Genomic DNA, 19,486 nt, shown 5'->3' on the forward strand with positions numbered 1-19,486 from the left:
GCATATAGAGATACACAGTCAAACATTTGTGGAACGTTTTAGATATATACATGAACCAAATGGCAGGGACTAAGTCACATGCTGAGAACCTGAATGGGCTACCATAATGGTAGACCATTCAGGGTACCATCATGTGACTTAGTCCCTGTCATGTGATTTGGGGAAGGACTGTTTAGTGGGAGAGTGTCTACTTTGCATTGAGAAGGCCCCAGATTCAGTCCCCAGCATCTCCCAAGTAAGGCCGGGAGAGAACTGTCTGGAATCCTGGAGTCTGTGCAGACAATTGTGAGCCAGATAGACTAATAGTCTGACTTGGTATAAGGCAGCTTCCTCTGTCCCTCTGAGTCTGCGAGCATTTTTTAAAAAGATATATAATTAGCATATTTTTATTTATATGGAAATTTATACCCTGACCTTCTGGTGCTTACCCACGGCAGCTGACAACAATTAAGGCCAACTGTAAAATATAATAAAATTAAAATGATCAGTGTTTCCCAAACTTGGCTCCCCAGCTGTTTCTGAACTACAGTTCCCATCATCCTTGACCACTGGTCCTGCTAACTAGGGTTGATGGGAGTTGTAGTTCAACAACCATTGGGAGACCCAAGTTTGGGAACCACTGGCATTAGATAATCCTCATGGTCCCATTCAAATCTGCAGTTCTATTACTCTGTAAAAACAAAACTACAATAGAATAAAAAGAGATAAATGTAGATCTTGTTCTGTTCCCTCCATGTGCATGGAAATCTAGAGTGAAGGAGATGAATTCCTGAACACATCTTTAAATATGTGCAAGGCAATGCAGGAATCTGTGTTGCAAACATTGGGCTATAATTGGATATGCGATGTTTGGTGGCCTAGATATATATACCTCTGAAAACTTTCTTTGGGAGGATGATGTCGTTCCAGCTTTTGTTCAGGGCCTGATGATAACATTTACCATTGGAAAGGCGTTGCTCTGTGGATCATATTGGCTAAGAAAACCTGATGGGGAGGGGAAAGTTGTCCAAAACACAGGGCTTGGCTCACTTCCTCAAGGCACCTGGGACTGTTTTGCTTTCTGTGTTTGCTTGAGCGTTCCACACCTCTTCCTGTGTCATCTGAATTATGTGCCTGATTTGTGAAAGATCCTGCCTTGCAAGCAGTAAGCAAAGGAAATTTGTGTTTCAAGGTATTTGGGACATTTCAGAACAGGTGAATATTTGTGTAGAAGCTGAGGAGTAAAGTACTGGGCAGGTAGAAAATGTAATATATACAGAGCAAAAGTGTTGCACTAATTTAACTCCAGAAGGCTTTCTCCTCCTGCTCAGACCACTCTTGTTTGTACAATTCATCTGTGACCCTGGAACGCAAACTTGAAATGCATTCTTCTTTTTCTAGAGAAGACTAGATCAGTGCCTAGTTCTGTGGACAAATCTTCTCTCAAAATCCATGCCAATCATACACAGGGCTGCAAAAACACTTGGCTGTGAATATCTGAATTCTAAGACAACCTGTCTAAATTGCTCGTATTAAGCACGTTATTATTTTAATTTATTACTTTGAATAATTTATATTCCTTAAGCTAGTCGTGGGTGGGAGCAAGGAGCATGCAGGATGAGACTGATGTCTTGTCTCCTGACTGCTACCAGGCGTTGCCTATGTACTTAAGACTCGAATGGTGTGCTCTTGCTTTATCAAATTGGAGAATCTCAGGTCCTGACCAGTACCCAATTCTACCCCATGTAGAATTGCAAAATGGGTATAGCTGTGGCTTTAAATTGTGCTGTAATCTTCTCATATGCCGTCTGTCTTGTCTGTCTGTCTGTCTGTCTGTCTGTCTAGCTAGCTATTGTGTCTGTCCCCTGTAAAGAGGGGCAGGCTGTGGCCCAGGGATGGAGCACTGGTAAAGCTGAAAAATGCCATGGAGAGCCCCTGCTGGTGTAGATAATGGAATCATGGAATTGTAGAGTTGGAAGGTACCACAAGGGTCATCTAGTCCAACCCCTCCTGCAATGCAAGAATATTTTGCCCAGCGTGGGGCTCGAACCCACAGCCCTAAGATTACAATTCTCATGCTCTACCAACTGAGCTATTCCATGGTGATAGTGAGCTAGATGCATCAGTGATGTGACTTGGCATCATGCAGCTTCCTATGTCCCTGGGCTAAGCCACTGTTTTCATCTTTCCCTTTGGGGAAGATTTTGGAACTGTCTCAAATGTATTTATTTAAGTTCACACACCCTAGAGAATTTTTGACACCCCCCACCCAGTTCCTAGAGCAAGGGTCATCAACTTCTTTGCCCCAGTGGGCATATTTGCATGGGTACCATCCTACCCCCCCCCACCCGGCTGCTGAAACCAAGCACACACCTCACACTTTTTCTATGGACTGCAGAAGGATGCTTCTTCCAAGCCAGTTTTGGTAGGGGGTAGCGGACCCTGTGGGCTCCAGGGAAGGCCTTGCGGGAGCAAGCCTGCCCTGGAAGTGAAACATCTCAGATCAGAGAAGGGAAACTTTCAGGCCTTCAGTGTGCATGCACATAAATGCATGTGTACGAACACTACGGCGCCTCTAGAACATAGCCTGATGCCATTTTGCATGCTGCTCCTTTTGGAAGTGTGCAGCAAGCAGATGATAACATTATGGGGACAGTTGCGCTTTTCTGGAACACCACCCTTTTGAAAATCGCACGACCGGATCCAAGCTGTCAGTAGGGAAAATTCTTTCTTGGTTGCCCAAACACCAGATTACTGTGAACCGCTTCCCCTCTTGGTAACTGCCTATCAAGATCCCAAAGGTTGCTCGGTTCATCTGAGCTGTAGCTGTTCTATTTGGGGCACAAGCAGATCTGTGAGATTAAACATTTCTAGGAAGCTTTCAAGTTTTAGTTTTGTTTCAGTGGAAAAAAGTTGGTTCATCAATTCCCCAGCCTAATGTCAGAAACCTAGTTATTAAGAAATAATTGAATAGCATACAGCAGGCAGAGGAGGACTTACGGAAATATGTAATGGCAGCATTCGCTGGTGTGAGAATAGGTATTCGCATGAATGTGCATGTATTAGTGAAATGTCGCAGGTTTTATGTGCTCGCATGTGTTCTTGAATGTGATTTTGCTCTGTGGAGAGCAAACGTTTTGCTGTCCTCTGCCCGCAAAGTCGAAAACATGTCTATACAATTCCAAAGCTGCAAGGAGTAGAAACTTGCTACTTCTTTTAAATGAGAAATGTGATTTTCCATAGGGGCTGTTAGAATCTATGCTAGAGGCCACATTCTGCAACCCTGCTCTCTCTCATGCAGACTTAAAAATTCCTTTTCACTCTTTCACTTTCTTTTCATTCTGGGAGTTCTCGTTTTTGAAGTCTTGCACATTCTAAAATCAGAAGCCAGTGCCAATGAAACAGGTGAACTGATAGTGGTCAGAAGCATGCACTGTGAGCTGGAAATTCCCCCGTTTTAATCTCTGCTCAACTCTAAATCCACTAGGTGTCCTTAGGCAAAAGCAGACTACTATTCTGTACTGTGGGGATAAACATTCTGGCCTAGGTTACAGAATGGTTGTTAGCGAGTCACTGTATGTAAATAGTTTGGAGCACATAAAAACAATTACATAAATCCTTTTTGCAAGTGTATTCGCCCCCCCCCTTCTCCTCAAACACCAGCCTGGCAAAGAGACCCGTGTGACTTAAAAGCTGCCTACATTTCAAACCCTAGCTGGCCTACCTAAAGGCAATTGTCCTCCCTTATTTTGCATTCCCCACTTTGCAGGGCTCAGAGTGGCCACCAAGGCGGCTTTCTATCCTGTTTCATGATTCAAAACATTTTCAGCATCAACATTTCCGCAGCACCTCCTAGTTTCTCCAGCGCCTAGTTAACTGGCAGGTGCTCTGAGGCCAGGTGGGATTTGAACTCGCAGCCTTTGGCAGGTCTGGTGTGTGTGTTTCAGTGTGTGTACGTCTTTTATTCCTTTTATTTCTTCCTGCCTTTCTAATGGGTATGCAAGCAGGCTTTTCTTCCCCTGTCTCTCCGGGCTGGCCCCTTCTCCACAGCCCCCTGGAAAACCGGGCATCTCCGCCTGCGTTGTTGCTGGTGGGTCTGGCTTTTGGCTGTGCGGTGTGGCGGCGGCGGCGGCATGCCGGTGGCAGCCCTTGGCAGGAGGAGGAGGAGGAGGAGGAGGAGGGGAGCGCCCCCGTGATGTCACTGGGAAGGAGAAGGCCTGCGAGTGGGTCATTTGGAGGTGAAGCTTTTTTGCAAGGAGAGTTCAGGCGGAGTTCAGCTGCATAACATTACGCAAATGAGGGGCGGCTGGAGGAGCAGCAGAAACCTCCCTTTCGCAGAGGGGTGATGCAGGCAGAAGGGGCCGCCCTGGCCGCTGCCGAGCCACAGCAACCGGGAAAGAGGGGGCTCTCCTCCGGCTTGCCCTCCACTCCAGGGATGGAGAAGGCACACGAGGAGGATGCCGTGGCCGCCGCGCCTTTGTAGCTGGAGACAGCTGCCGGAGAGGCATTTTTCTATGCCTGTCATTTCCCACCCGCTTCCATCCCTCCTCCTCCTCCTCCTCCCCCTTCTCCTCCTCCACCCCCCCTTCCTTGATTTCATTCATTCATTTTTCTCTCCTCCCCTCCCCCTCCTCCCCCAGCCTGCGCTTTTCCGCAGTTGGCTGGGGCTGCGCAAGAAACAGACCGCGGCAGGTAAGGAAAGAGTTAAGCCAGCTGAGAGGCGACTTTTCGTGTCAGGGAAGATTGTGCGCTGCCTTTAATCTATCAGTCCTGTACATCACACACACCACGCGACGTGCGCACACGCACACGGCGCCCCTCTCTCTCTTTCTCTTTCTTTCTCTCTCTCTCTTTTTCCCGGGGAGAGAACAGACCGAGCAAGCAGCTGGAGAAAAATCTTCTTCCATCCAAGGAGACTCGAGGGTTCCAGGCCTCTGGCATCTCCCCAGGCATTGAGAAGCTGGCAACACATTTGTACAATTCAGTTCTTCTTATTTTTCTTCCCCCTCCACCCTCTTTCCGTGGAGGGGGGGCGGGAGGACAGAGGTGGAATTTTAATATACAGTATGTATATATAAAAAACCCATGAGCACAGTTTCTGTGCATTGTCTTCAGTCCTCTTGCCAGACAGGAAAAGCTATTGAATCCTAAGCAGGAAGTCTTACTTATTTTTATTTTATTTTACTTGGGTGGTTGTTTTTTTAGCGCGTGAGTGTGTAACTTTTTCTACCCTTTTTCTGGAAGGAGTTGCTGCAAAAGAATAACCCCCCCTCCTTTTCTCCTCTTTCCTCTGGTTAGTTCTGGAGAAGGAGAGGGGGGGGAGAGAGAGAGAACCATGGAACTGAACAGGAGGAGGATTTGTGACCAAAATGCTCTCTAAGACCAGGGAACCGGACTTCTTCAAAGAATACTGCTTTTGGAAAGGCTTGGATTTTATTGTTGTCTTTTTTTGAAAGTAAGAATTCCATTTTTTATTTTCTGTTTTTTTGGATTTATAAATATGTTTCGGTCTTGAAACGGGAGAAGCATTTCAGACTGGATTGGCTGGCTTGTTTCCCAAGGGATATGCTTGGAATAGAAGATTGAAGACTTGAATATTTTCTTTTGGTGTGAGTGTGTATGCGTGTGTGTTTTGTTTTGTTTTGTTTTTTTTAAAAAACTTTAAGCAAAAACACTGGTGGCCAACTCAGCCTGTTTGGCGGATTCCCCAGCCGCTTTTGGATTCCCTAAATACCTCCCCACTAGGGATTGAGAGAGAGAGAAAGGGAGAGAGAGAGATCAGAAAACAGAAAACAACCAGACAAACCTCCCCTCATCCCTCTGGATTCATCATCATCACCACTGTAGGATTTTGCTCTTTGGTCTTTCGTAAACCAAACTTTTCCTCTTGCTTCCCTCCTTCCCATTCCCCCACCAGCCCCCAACCCTCTTACCCTCTTCTTCCGCCTGGAGAAGATGTACGAAAGTGTGGATGTAGCTGGTTTAAACAGCAGTCCTAACCCCTTCTTCATGATGGATTTTTACAACCAGAACCGTGCGTGCTTGATCCAGGACAAAGGACCCGGGAATCCCAACAACCCTTACAGCACCCCTGTCCGAAACCAGCATTGGAACAGTTCCAACCACTGTACGTATTATTACGAGATCTCTCCAGGGCCTGAACCACCTGGGGTGACAAACCGCCCCCCCCCCCCGTCCATTGCCCTTCTCCCCCCTGTTGGTCAGCTTTTGATCTTATTAAGAAGATCAGAAGCTATACCGCGAGTGGTAGTGGGTAGCTGGGTAACATGGACTCTGTGTCACCTTTGAAATTTGAAAGCCTTGGTTTGTTTGTGGACTGTGTCAACCCCCACCCTGTTGTGATAGAGGATGGGGGGGGCTTTAGGATCAAAAGCTAGGACTGCAGTGTGCTGCTTCTAATGTGTATGTGCTGCTGTGCTGCTGCTTTACATTGCATGTTGATATCTTTTTTTAATATGTGTTTTTTGAGGGAGCCAGGTTCTTCTAAGATGTGGGGCTTCCCCTTCCACGTACTCCCTTGAATGCTTTCAGGTTTTTGCCTTTGGGTTTCCGCTTAATCTGTGGGTGTTGATAAATATAGCTAATTCTACGTTGGCTGGTTGATTGTGCGTGCCGGTTCTGTGCAAAGGAAAGGAAAGCCGTCATTGCCCATAAGAAAAATTCCCACACACACAGTGAGAGGTTTGCGTTTGGGCAAGGGGACTCCCCCCCCCCACTTTTTCTTTCTTTTTTCTTTTCTTTTTTTTAAAAAAAGAGTGCTGGTGTGTTTCACCCCACCAAGCGTTTGTTGGGGGCTCCTCCCTTACTTTCGGGAAACTCTCGATCACCCAGATCGGAAATATTGTCATCCGTGTTCGGAACAAGGGAAAAACTTCTAATCTGTCTCTGCTCCACATAAACATTTTCGCTTGCTTCCTTCTCTCTCTCTCTCTCTCTCTCTCTCTCTCTCTCTCTCTCTTGCTTCTCTCTCCCCCCCCCCCCGCCATATTCCCCAGCGGTGGATAACACAGTCCCATGGCCTATTTAATTTCTTCTATCTGTTGTTAAGCCACTGTTTCTAGGTAACAGTTGGGAATCGCATTTGGATGGGGAGGGGTGTTTTTGTTTTTGTGATTTTTGTTTCTGTAAATTTGAGCCGGTTTCTGAAGTGGAAGGAAACACAGCAGTGGTTTGCTGTGTCAAGTAATCCCCCCCCCCTTCTCCTCCCTCCCCTCCCCTCCACACCCCACCCCTCCAGCTGGGTGTTCAGTTCCCAGCTCCTGATAAGGTCTCTGACAAAATCCAATTAACTAAATAGTACACCAAGCCTTTTTAATCTTTCTATATATACATATGCGAACGGCCTCTCTCTGTGGGTGAGTGAGTGGGTGGGTGAGCGAATAGAGGGGGGGAGGAGAGAGAGAGAATGGTGGCATGGAAAATAGACTGAATTTGGGGTGTGGATCCTTCAGGACCTTTTGCAAAGTGATGCCTTAAAAAACAACGTGTTGCATCTTCACATCCCCCCCAGAATGGACAAGCCTTACTGTAACCACAGTTCATTCTCTGCAAAAATCCTCAATTCCCTGTGTCCTCTCCCCCCTCCCCAAATCCCTTTCTTGTCCAAGTAAACCTTATTGTTCTTCCTAAACCTCTCCCTAATTGCTATCCCAGGCCCTTCCTGGAGTGTGTGGGTTTCTAATCTGTCTGTGATTTGGATTTGAGTTATGTGCGTTCCCTTCCTCCCTTCCAATTTCTCTCCCTTTAGTTATTTCCCAGAGAATTATGTGTAGGATAGGGTAGGGTTGCTTTTGAAACTGTTGTTTCTGTTGCAAAGGATTGTGGGGAGGGGGCTGGATCATTGTGCACTCCCATCTGGGAAACGGTGCAGAGGGTGAAATTTGCAGTGATTATTATTATTTTTAACCCCAAACTGCATACTACTTAGATATACTGTCCTGTCGGTTTGAAACCCAAACTTCAGAGATGGCTGCCTGGGTCTGAAAAGACAAACTTCTCAAACTTTCTCCTAGAGAGCCACCCCGCAAAAACACCATGACTTTCATGACTCCCCTCACTTTTTGCAAAAATGGTGACTTTGATTTAACCCTTAACACACTTTTAACTTCTCTTCTGCTCTCTTATCTGGAGAGGAGTTAGAGCAAAAAAGGACTAGGATCTTAGGTGGGCATTATTAATAGGGTGGGGGCCAGGCTTACTCTAGTTGCCTTCCTCTCTTGCAAACTGGGCAGAGGTGAGAATTTGCTCCTCCTCAAAAGTGTGGTGTGGTGTGCACATAAACAACAGGTATGAATAATAAGAGCTTTGGGCATTTACGTACATTCTTTTGGGATCAGTGATTGCAATCAGCAGGAAGGGTAAAGGTTTTACTGGCCTGTGCCAAATCATGCTAAAGGGGGGGAGGTTCCGTTTCTTAATGCTTCCTTGGGGGGCAGGGAAGAAGGGGGTCTTTCTGCATACAGAAAATCCACTTGTGTGAGAGAGAAGGCTTCTGCCTTAACATTCTCAGTGCTATGCTCTTTTACTATGGGAGGGAAGAGGGATTCCACTGGTTGTCCTCTAATGGAGATCATTCAGGTATGCACCTCCTCTGCTTGTGGTGGAACAGTCCCAAGGGAACATGGGCTGCTTGATTCTGCTGACTTTTCCAACCAGCTCCCAGTAATTCATACGCAGCAACCCTGAAATGCAGGCCAACATTATTATCCCCATTTTACAGATGCAAGGCCTAAAACTAAGAGATAGACGCTTGCCATCCATGAGTTCAGGGCTCAGGTGAGATTTGAACTAGGGACATCCCCAGCAACTGATGTGGGACACTGTGGTGTAAAATAATAATAATAATTTTATTATTTATAGCTTGCCCATCTCACTGGGTTCCTCCAGCTACTTTGGGCAGCTTCCAACCCAATAAAAACACAGCAAACACCAGACATAAAAACTTCCTGATACAGGGATGTCTTCAGAAAGTTGTGTAGGTTATATATTCCCTTGACTTCTGATGGGAGGGCATTCCACAGGGCGGGTGCCACTACCGAGAAGGCCCCTCTGCCTGGTTCCCTGCAACTACACTTCTCACAGTGAGAGAACCGCCCACATGAATGCTGTGACATTGTTTTGCATTTATACTTCTGTTTTTGCAAACACAGATCAAGGCAAAACAAGAATGAGACTCTTAATTTCAGAGTTGTGGGCTCGAGCCCTATGTTGGGCAAAAGATTCCTGCGTTGCAGGAGGTTGGAGTAGATGACCCTCGTAGTCCCTTCCAACTCTACAATTCTTTGATTCTATGAATGGGTACAATGTGGTTAGCAAATCCTACAAGGCCCAGTGGAAACAGGAAAGAACTACGCTGGTTCGATCTGTTGGCGGCTGAGTTAATATCTCTAAGAAAGGAGTCTCCTGAGCGAAATCCAAAGATTTCCATTGCCCCTCCTCAGCACAGTTAGCCAATGCAAGTCTCTATGTACCTAGCCTGTATGTTGTGTGCCATATGAATATTGACTCTGCTCAAAACATTTATTGCCAGGTCTCTTCCCCACGGTAATATTCCATGCAGCGACATCACAAAGCTTCTTGCCAACTCTGGTGAAAGACACGCAGAGCTCCCAGGGCAGCTCTGCACTTTCCTGGGGGCTGCTGGCTTGCAGATGTGGCCCATGTCTGGGTAGATGCACGCAGCAAAGAAATTACCAGTTTCTGCATAGGGCGCTGTCGCAGGGAAGATTGTCTTTTTGTGTTGTGCTGTGGGGGTGTAGAGAGCGGTCTTCGTTTAAACTGCCCTGAGATATTGGATGAATATTGGATAAGGATGAATACTCTAGTAGCTAACTGTGTGCAGTATTTTTAGTTTGCATGGTCTTTATGCTGCTGCTGCTGCCGCCGTCGCCATGGACAAATGGTAGTTAGGGAATTGCTCCTTCCAGCGAGAGGACGTGGTTTGGAGCCCACTTCCAGCGTGACTTAGTGGCCTGTGGACAGAATTATGGGATTGGGAGGTTAGGGTTCACATCTCTACACAGCTGCAGGCCCAGGTCACTGTCCCTCTTCCTCCTAGGCTATCCTATTTATCTCTGTTTGTGTGTTTGCGCCATGAGCTGTGTTTGTATTGAATCACTGAGGCGGAGATGTGATTGTGTTTGAGTGTGTTAGATAACACAGACTCATAACAAGGTTGATATGAGGATAAAACGGAATAATCCCCCATGAGCCACCCAGAAGACCTTGGTGGAAGGGCAGGGTATAAATGCAGATAATAACTAACATTTGCAGCCATCCTCCCCTTTCATCACGTAGGAAAGCCTCTGTTCCTGTTTTATGCATATTTTGTATTTCTTTATTGAAAAATAAAAAGTACATAAGGGCAAGTGTGCAGAGTAAGATAAGACTTCTTTTTGTGTGTGTGTGTGTGTGTGTGTCTTACCTTCCTCTGTTCCTGTTTTATAAATGAAGAACTGGGGCACAGCTAAGGATCAGCTTCACTATAACGCAGGGACGAGGAATCTGTTCTTGGCATCTGCCTGCCTTGAGAGACAGTGAAGTGCCTCCTCTCTGGGGCACAAGCCCTCCAGATATTGTGGGTCTCCAACCCTAACAACTCCAGCCAGTGTGGCCAATAATTGGGGCTCAAGGGAGTTATAGTCCAGCAACATATGGAAGGATACAGGTGAGCCTTTGGTCAAGGTGGAGCAGGAGCTCAGGTTCCTCCATGAACCAAGCCCATCAGACTAACCAGTCCATGTGCTCTTTCCTGCCCCACTGCAAAGTTGAGAAGATAGGGTTTTAATCTAGGAAGTGGCTTCTCTCTGCTCCTATGTCCGCATGTTTCGTGTTGAGAACCCTTGCACTGTAGTTGCCCTGTCTTTAAGGGCAGTTCCATGCTTGAAAAGGCCCATCCTTCCAATTCCAGGTGGGTGCCACACCATAGAAGAAACAGAGGCCCTCCATGGCTCCGTTCTGCACTTCCAAGTCCCTTTTATTTCAGCCACCATTTTCAAAACTTCGATGTGGATAGGCTCGCCTGGAGCCGAGAGCAAACTGGAGCAAATGTGCATGCGTGCACACCAAGAGAATAACAGGAGCGAGCGCACACACGAAGAAACCCAAGGAGCAGGAAAACACATACACACACGCAATGAGGAATGTGCAAACAGAGGAACATATGTCTGGATAAGAACATATAGCTGAAAAGCCACACCCTCGAGCAGCTTGCAAAGCAGCTAAGCAGAGAATGGCAGCCACAATAAAATGCAGAATCCAACACGCTCAAACATAGTCACATTTCTGCCGTGATGATTCAACACAAAGTAAATACATGGCTAATGTTGCATCTCCACACACACACACACACACACACACACACACACACACACGAAAGCTCTACACTGCTGTATCCCTTTCCTTTAAACACAGAGGGCACAGGACAAGAGAAAATGCAGATGTACAGAATAGCTGTGTGTGGGGGGGGTGATGGAGGAGGGAAGAGAGGCAGGAAAGAGGAATTTAAGGGCCAATATCCGGCTGCTGCTTACCATCAATGTCTGAAATTCCTAGCTGGCTTTTCTCTCCCCTCCCGCCCCCTACCTTTTCTCAAAAGACACACTCCCTCCCTCCCTCCCTCCCTCCCTCCCTCCCTCCCTCCCCACCCACCCAACTCCTGTTGTTTTCCAAAGGGACTTGGCCACATCCATCACACAACCTGGTCTACCTGTATTTCAAGCAAACCTGACATCCACTGGGATCCTGCAGCTCAGTGGCTTCCTGGGGTGTTCCCTGTGAGCAATATTTTGCCTTCAATCCGCATGGGGGCTCATTAAAGCTTTTAGGAGCTACTTTGTGAGTAGCTGCTCTCCCCCCCACACACACCTTGGGGAACCCCCCCCCCATCAGTGCATCCACCTTTCGCTTGGTTGGGGAGTTCTATATCCTCCCCACATTTCTTCAGATTCTGGTTTGTTTCCTGGGTTGTTAAGTCTCTTCTCTCCGCTGCTTGTAATGTCCTTCTTACCTTCTCCTGGCGGACCAGGAGGGCTTCCCCCCTCTTGGGGATAATTTGCTTTGCTGTTTCCATGCCCTGGCACCCCCGCCTGCTGTTTGTTTTGGAATGGGGGAAAAAACCACATACAACGAAAACAGCTTTCAGAATCTCCGGTATTATAAGGTGTTTGTTTCCGAATACGTTCTAGGGGTGCCCATGTAGAATGTCAGGCTTGACGGGGTGTGTTGTGTTGATTCCTTCATCCCCAGCCCTCCCTCCAAAACCCAGCTGGCTGCTTCCTTTTGGAAATCTGCATGCTTGGCTTTCATCCTTTTTCTTTTCTGGTTCCTGCCTTCTGGAGGGGGGGGGGGTGAAGGATGGGATCGGCAGCAGGGGAGAGCTGCAGAACCGGAAGTCAGGGATGTCTGCAAAGGGGTTATTTATAGCTGAGGCTGGCTTTCCTGGAGCTTTGAGTGGCGCAGAAGGGAAATCTCTGGCAATTCCGTATGGCTCGCAAGGGAAATCCTTTTGGCGTAGATTTAAATGGGAGAGGGCGTTCTGCATCACCAAAAGAGACGGCAGGCTCCTTCGGAAGCCTTGCGGACTTGTTTTCCATGCTGGCCCTGGTTTTCCTTTTCTTTTCTCTCCACTCCCCCCCCTTTTTTTGTTTGCAAGAGGGCACCTTGTGTTTAAAAGCACGTCCACCAAAGGCTAGAAAATATGCCAGATTTTTAAAGAGACAGCACCCATTTCCCCCTGCGTACAGGCAGCTTAAGACTCCAGGGTTTTTACCAGACCAGTTCATCACCCCAACATTTGAATAGGAAAGACATTTATTTATGCAGTTCCACATAACTTTATAGACCACACCAACACATACACCATAGCCTCACAGGTACAGATGAGTTCAGATGAGGCCATCGTCCAAGGAGACCAGAATTCCGCAACTGAAATAAGCTTTGTGCTTTAAGCAGATTTGGCATAATGCATTATGTTTACAGAGATGAAATTTTGAGGCATGAACCAATCATCAATAGAGCTGGAAGGCATGGAGATATAGGGTTGTTGTAATGTCAGTAATAGGGCCAAGGAAGTGCACAGGTAACCAAAGCATAAATTCTTGGATAGCTTAGTTGGTTAGAGTGTGGTGCTGATAACGCCAAGGTTGCAGGTTCGATCCCTGTATGGGACAGCTACATATTCCTGCATTGCAAGGGGTTGGACTAGATGATTCACAGGGTCCCTTTCAGCTCTGATTCTATTATTCTTTCAGCCCCGTGTTCTGAATTTTTTCTGCACATCTCCAAGCTTATTTCCAAAGTCATGAGGACTAGAATTTAGTTGTGTTAAATCTGGTCCCATATCTCAGGTTCTATAATTTATGTGCTTCTTGAGTAAGCCCATGTCTTCAGTGGTGAAATAAAACACATTGACTACAGCTACAGTTCAGATTCTGAAGATACGGGTTCAAATCCTTTCTCAGATACAGACTTGCTGCGCTCTTGCTAGTAACTTGGTCTGTAAAGGAAGTCAGATAATCATCTTTTCCCAAAGGGTGTTAATTTTTGCGATTACTGAGGGGTTGAAACTAAATGGAATTAGTTTGTCTGTCTAACAAGCAATTGATTCTCCAGCCAGCGCTTACTGGGTGAGCTGTGACAATATGACCAGGAGTCTTGAACTGAAATCATAGCTGAGCTATGAAAACAAAGGGAGAGCGATGACATATCATCAGTGGTGGAATTGGGCAGAGTCAAACAGCTATGGAGTTTCAGGGGAAGATTATGGAGTTTTGGCAAAATGTTTCATTTGCATTCCTCATAAGGTATAATTATCTCAGCCTCAGTTCCTTCAGCCATAAAAAATGGGCACATTAAATAACCACTTCATAGGATTGTTGTGAGAGATGGACTAAGATAAAAACTGCAAATGGAAATTGTAATAGGAGTAAACCCTGTTCCTTTCAGCAGAATTATGCATAATGACTTAATAATAATAATAATACAGTGGATCTCTAGTTATGTACTGCTCTGGATATGTAACTTTCAGGTTATGAATGCAGCAGAAGTGTATACTTCCGGGTTTTGCTGCGCACGCATCCGCAGAATCGCTCAATCGCGCCGCATGTGTGTGCAGAAGCAGTGTCTCTGCCTACAGACTTTTTGGGTTGCAAAATTTAATCCGTATCCGGAAGATCCACTGTAATGGTAGTAAAAATATTATAAGAATAATTTATTTAATTCTTTTTATCACCTGTTTTTTAGAAACAGCACAATATAAGCCACAATAATACAAAATTAAAGATCAACTACCAAGGAAATAAATAGCCTTAAAAAAAGAAAGAAATGTCTGCAGGATAATACCTTACTAGCTATGTGTGGCTATTACAATGCAGGGATCAAAGACTGACCCAGTTCACATGTCACAGTAAACCATAGTTAATGGTTTGCTGTGAATGTAGTGATTGCTCCCACTCCTTTCCTGATGGAAGTGGGATGAACAAACCACAATTCCTGGCTTATTCTTCTGTCCAAACCAGATATGGTTGCCTTTTGACTGTAGGTTTAAACATGTGGCAATTGTTTTCAAAGCCAATCTAGCTCAGCTAATTGATTTTTATCAGTGTGGGAAACTTCCAAAGCATATTTGAGAGGGCGCCATGTAAGTTGAGCATTTCTGAGAAAAATTAAAACATGATACTATTATAGATTTAAAAAAAATAGCTGTCCAACACAGATATAAAAGAAGAAGAAATATAGTTGGGCAAATAAACTTTACATCAAGTTGTAGAATGTTATTATAATTTATTACAGCAGGTAAATTGTTCTATTGAGGATATAGATGAACTCAAGAGTAAAATGGAATTGCCAGAAATATGAGAAGATGATAAACAAGAACTGGATCTTCCAGTTTCTGAACAAGAAGCAATTGAAGCTGTTAAGATTTTGAAAATTAATAAGGCACCAGATCTTGCGTCACTTCAGAATAACGCAGAAAGATTTATAATATATTTGCCTGCCAATTAACTGATGTTTTCCCAGAATATACTACAAAGGACAGGATATTGAACACATGGTAGAGTTTGTGTTTTTCTTAATTCTGGGGGAAAACCTTAATCAGATGAGTCATGTCAACTTACATCCTTGCTCAATATCATACAGTGGTTTTGTGGTACGTTTTGAAGTGCAGGAGCTCATCATGTCAGCTCCCATAGCTACACCCCTAAGGAGAGTCCAATTATTCAGCCTCGGGAGAGTTGGGTGATCTCAGGACACTCACTGTCTGAGCCTCACATACCTAACAGTGGGATCATATGCAAGGCCAGACCCGTCCTCCAATTCCCCAAGCTTACAGCACTGTCAAATACTGCTCCAGTAGATGATGTCATTGCTCCTCATGTGAAAAAAACAGCTGGAGTTGCTCCTCCTCATTCCTGCTCCACTACACCACTGTTGATTTTATAAAATGTTGGTGTCCATGTTAAAACTGCTCAGTAGAATTATATCTTAAGTATAGACATAGAAACCAATCAGCCTTTTTGAAGGGGGAGGAAACTAGCCAATAGCAAAAGGTTTTGAACGTTATTATTTACAGATGGCAATAATAATAATAAAGCTGTGTTACATTTCACTGGTGCTGAGAAAAGGCCTTGGATAAGGTGGAATGGACATTTTTATCCAGGGCCTTGATCTTAGTCGGCATCAGACCATATACAAGTAAAGGAATCCATCTGATTTGCAAGGTACCCACTGCAAAAGTTATACTATCAGACAAAATCACATTACCATACAGGACTAAGGAGGCCCTTCCATAGCCTTCACTCTTAACTCTAATAATAGAGGGGGCTCCCTGGTGCAGCTTTAGCTGGACAGTAGGGTTGCAAGTCAACCAAAGACAGGTAAAAATAACATAATTTGCAGAAATGGTTTGTGCTAGGAATAGCCTGTCCTCCAGTCATGGCAGATTGCCAGAAAGCTTGGCCATGTGGTCAGGGATGATGAGAGTTGTAGTCCAGTATATCTGGAAAGTACCACATAGGCTACCCCTGTTGCTTATGTAAAAAGCAAGGCAAGAGTCCCTTCCACGTCTAGTGGTTTTCACATGGTCTGGCAGTTCCCATACAGTGGTACCTCTGGTTACGAACTTAATTCGTTCCAGAGGTCCGTTCTTAACCTGAAACAATTCTTAACCTGAGGTACCACTTCAGCTAATGGGGCCTCCCGCTACCGCCACGCTGCCAGCACGCGATTTCTGTTCTCATCCTGGGGCAAAGTTCTTAACCCAAGGTACTACTTCCGGGTTAGCGGAGTCTGTAACCCGAAGTGTTTGTAACCCGGGGTACCACTGTACTGACAATCATTTATCGCAGTCCAGAGTTGCAGGAGAGTGCTGGGCTGCATCTCACTGCACCAGAATGCTCCCAAGAATATTGGCTCTGGCAATTTGTGCTCTTGTCCCAGAATTCTCTGCCATGATAGGAATTCCTCTGCAGGCAAATCCACGTGGAAAGGTCCCAGTTGGGCTGAAAGTAGAAAGTTTGTAAATAGCAGGAAGTCCTTCCCAGCAGCATCCTATCCCTCAAGGCCATCTTCTGTAACCTAAAACAAATCCTCACTTTGATAACGAACAAAGCTCATTGTCTCTGGAGTTAATTTTTTGCTCTTATCCTCCTGCGGTTTGACTAGATCAGTGGCCAAGGTGGTTTGTTTTAATAACTTGAAGACTTCAGAAAGTTTTGGGGGTGAGAACGTGAGCTTCGGTTAGTGCTCCCAACCCCTTCCACCTCCCTCAAATGTTTTAACTACCGTACTTGAGGACTGGTGTGGGAAGCAAAAGGGAATTCTCCCCAGCAGCTTTGAAGTAATTAAGGACTTTGGAGTGGGTGGGTGGGTGGGTGATCTTTTAGCTTTTTTCTTGCAAAGGGAGGGTCTGTGAGAAATGGCCAGTAGGGGTGTGATAGATTATGGGGTTTTTAAATCAAAGTTAGGAGGGCTTCTGCGGAGGTGGGGGTGGCAAGAAGGCTGGGCAAACTTGGGTGCCCTCCAGGTGTGGGGTGGCAGTTGTCCCCTGCAGTTGAACCCAGATTTTCAGCTTTCCATTGCTAAGTGAAGTCAAATTTAAAATGCCCATTTAAAACAACATATTACTCTCATGTTTCTGTGATAAAGTGTCCTGCTCCTACATTTCAGTGTTTTACTTCACTTCTCATGCCACAAAAAAATCAGATTTTTTTTTAAAAAAATCCTGTGGTCACCAGTGCTGGCAGGTAGGATTGGAAGGGTACAGTTGACTAGAGTGTAACAAAACAAAACCTTGTTCTAACTATTAAACAGGTAACGCTTGGCCTTGAGTTGTACCACTTCAGGCTGCAGGTATGGGAGCTCCCATTCCCTAGTAGCGTTCTGTGAAAAGGATTCCCCGCATGTAGAAAAGTAGTCTGTCAGGCTAGGCTAGAAACCTTCTGACTGAAATCCTGGTCTTATTCAGGCATTTACATGAGTGCGCATGGGCTAAAGGTCCTCAGTACGCCTGTGTGTGTCTGTTTCAGAGTTTCCCTGCATTGAGAGGAAAGATCTGAAGGGCACATTCTAAGCAAAATGCACTTCGAATCTCCTTTCGGATCTTCACTCTCAAAGCAGGAAAGTCTGACGCAGAGCCAGTGTTCATGGGGATGTTGTGGGTGGGCACCCCACACATATTCACCCCAGATGCCATCTTGAAATGATTCAGATGACACAGATTTATCACCACAGTAAGAACTAAAGGCTGAGAGTCAAATTCCTCCCCCCCCCCCCAATTTTGGGTCATGGCTCCACTAGGCTTTCGGGAAGTAAACACTAGCTCACAAGGTTCATGTGAAGATGAAAAGAAACAACACACATGTTGCTCTGAGAGGAAGTCTTTTGGTAGGAGGCTGGTATGCAAAACGCGGCCAGGTTGCAAAGGGAAGGGCCTTCTGGGTCTGTCTAGCTTACCTGCAAAATCTGGAGAACTTCTTACATCTGAAACACGCCTGACCGTTCCTTTTGCTCCAGCACTGGATTACTTTTATATATTTTTCACTTCGCAGTTTAAGTCTGTTCCACCTTGCCCCATGTAATTTAAACCCATGGCTGCTTGGTCAAATGCCAGTGTGAAAGCTGGATGGTTGTTCCATCCTCTCTATTGAAATCTAGAGCTGTTGTGGCCGCTTGTATGTGTGTTAGGTTTTTTGGAGGGCAGAGGCTACTCTACAATTATGTATGAACATGTAGGGGGACCTTCTGGCGGTTCCCTCACTATGAGAATTGAAGTTACAGGGAACCAGGCAGAAGAAGGCCTTCTCAGTAGTGGCACCCTCTCTGTGGAAGACATCTGAAGGCAGCCCTGTATAGGAAAGTTATTAATGTTTGTTTTATTATGTTTTTGTATATGCTGGAAGCTGCCCAAAGTGACTGGTGGGGGGGGGTAACCCAGTTAGATAGGCGGGGTACAAATAATGTTATCATTATCATCCTCATCTAGCCGTAGAAACTTTTAACTTCAGGAGCAACAAACAGCAATCTCTAGTTTGAATGTAATGGGAAGCCAAGGCTTTTTCATCTCACTCATAGAATAGATTCGTAGATTAACAGAAGTTGGAAGGGACCCCGAAGGCCATCTGTCTATTCCAACTCCCAGCAACCCAGGACTCTTTTGCCCAACATGGGACTGGAACCCACCGCCCTGAGATTAATAGTTTCATGCTCTACCAAGTGAATTAGCCTCTCTTAACAAGGGGAGAAGCAAAGTGGGAGTGATTGGACAGCATTTGACTTATTGCCATGTGCAAATGTAGCAATTGCCTGTATTTGTGCGCGCGCACACACACACACACACACACACACACACACTATTTTTGAATGTCCACAATCCACAGGTTCATTTCTGCATGTTGACAGTGTACCACCCAGTGCAATATGCTTCGGATTGTTCTCTGGGGTGAGCACCTTGACAGCTGTCTGCACTGAAATGCAAAAGTGAGGACTGTTCCGTTTTTCAAATGCTTTTAGGTGGCTGGTGACCAGGCGAAAAGTCCCCGCACCGTTTCATTACGAGGAAATTAAAAGCGCTATTTGTAAGGGAGCAAATTCTCTCTTTGGGACCTGTGGGCTGGCTATTAAAGAAAGGCAGCTTGTTTGCATGTTGGATGGCTCTGTGGGGAAGTGTGAGGAGGCGCTTCACCAAATTGATGGGATGTAATAAGGTTGCTGGTGTCTGCCCTCCACCCCCCCTTAGGTCTGTGGTGGGAAATCTGGTGTGATGAAGCTTCATCAGTTTGGAAGCTGTTGGGCAGCTGATTTAGAGCTTAGAGAGTAAGCAGTTCTAGAGGTATCCCCAAATCCTATCTTGTGAGTGTGCGTGTGTTGGGGAGAGTGGAGAGTTAATCACTTTTGCATTGGTCATACAGTAGCATAGTGGAACCCTCCTCCACATGCAGCTGTTGGGTGACCTTGGGCCAGTCACACTTCTCTGAAGTCTCTCAGCCCC

General features: G+C 45.7%; 1 protein-coding gene across 3 annotated transcripts in view; it reads left to right on the top strand.

The window, feature by feature from the left end:
- Nucleotides 1-19,486, top strand: part of RARA (retinoic acid receptor alpha) — a 186,876-nt gene that overhangs the window by 125,508 nt on the left and 41,882 nt on the right. The window contains exon 1 of one of the 3 annotated variants that reach the window (XM_081838031.1): nucleotides 4,580-6,106. The exons of the other annotated variants lie outside the window; for them this stretch is intronic. Within the exon in view, the coding sequence (XP_081694157.1) occupies nucleotides 5,935-6,106 (172 nt within the window). The 5' untranslated portion in view covers nucleotides 4,580-5,934. Of the gene's footprint in view, nucleotides 1-4,579; nucleotides 6,107-19,486 lie in introns of those variants that run through there. 3 annotated transcript variants of the gene reach the window in all.

Source organism: Podarcis erhardii (genome assembly GCF_964252035.2).
Source record: "Podarcis erhardii genome assembly, chromosome: 13".
In the NCBI taxonomy this organism is placed as follows: Eukaryota; Metazoa; Chordata; class Lepidosauria; order Squamata; family Lacertidae; genus Podarcis; species Podarcis erhardii.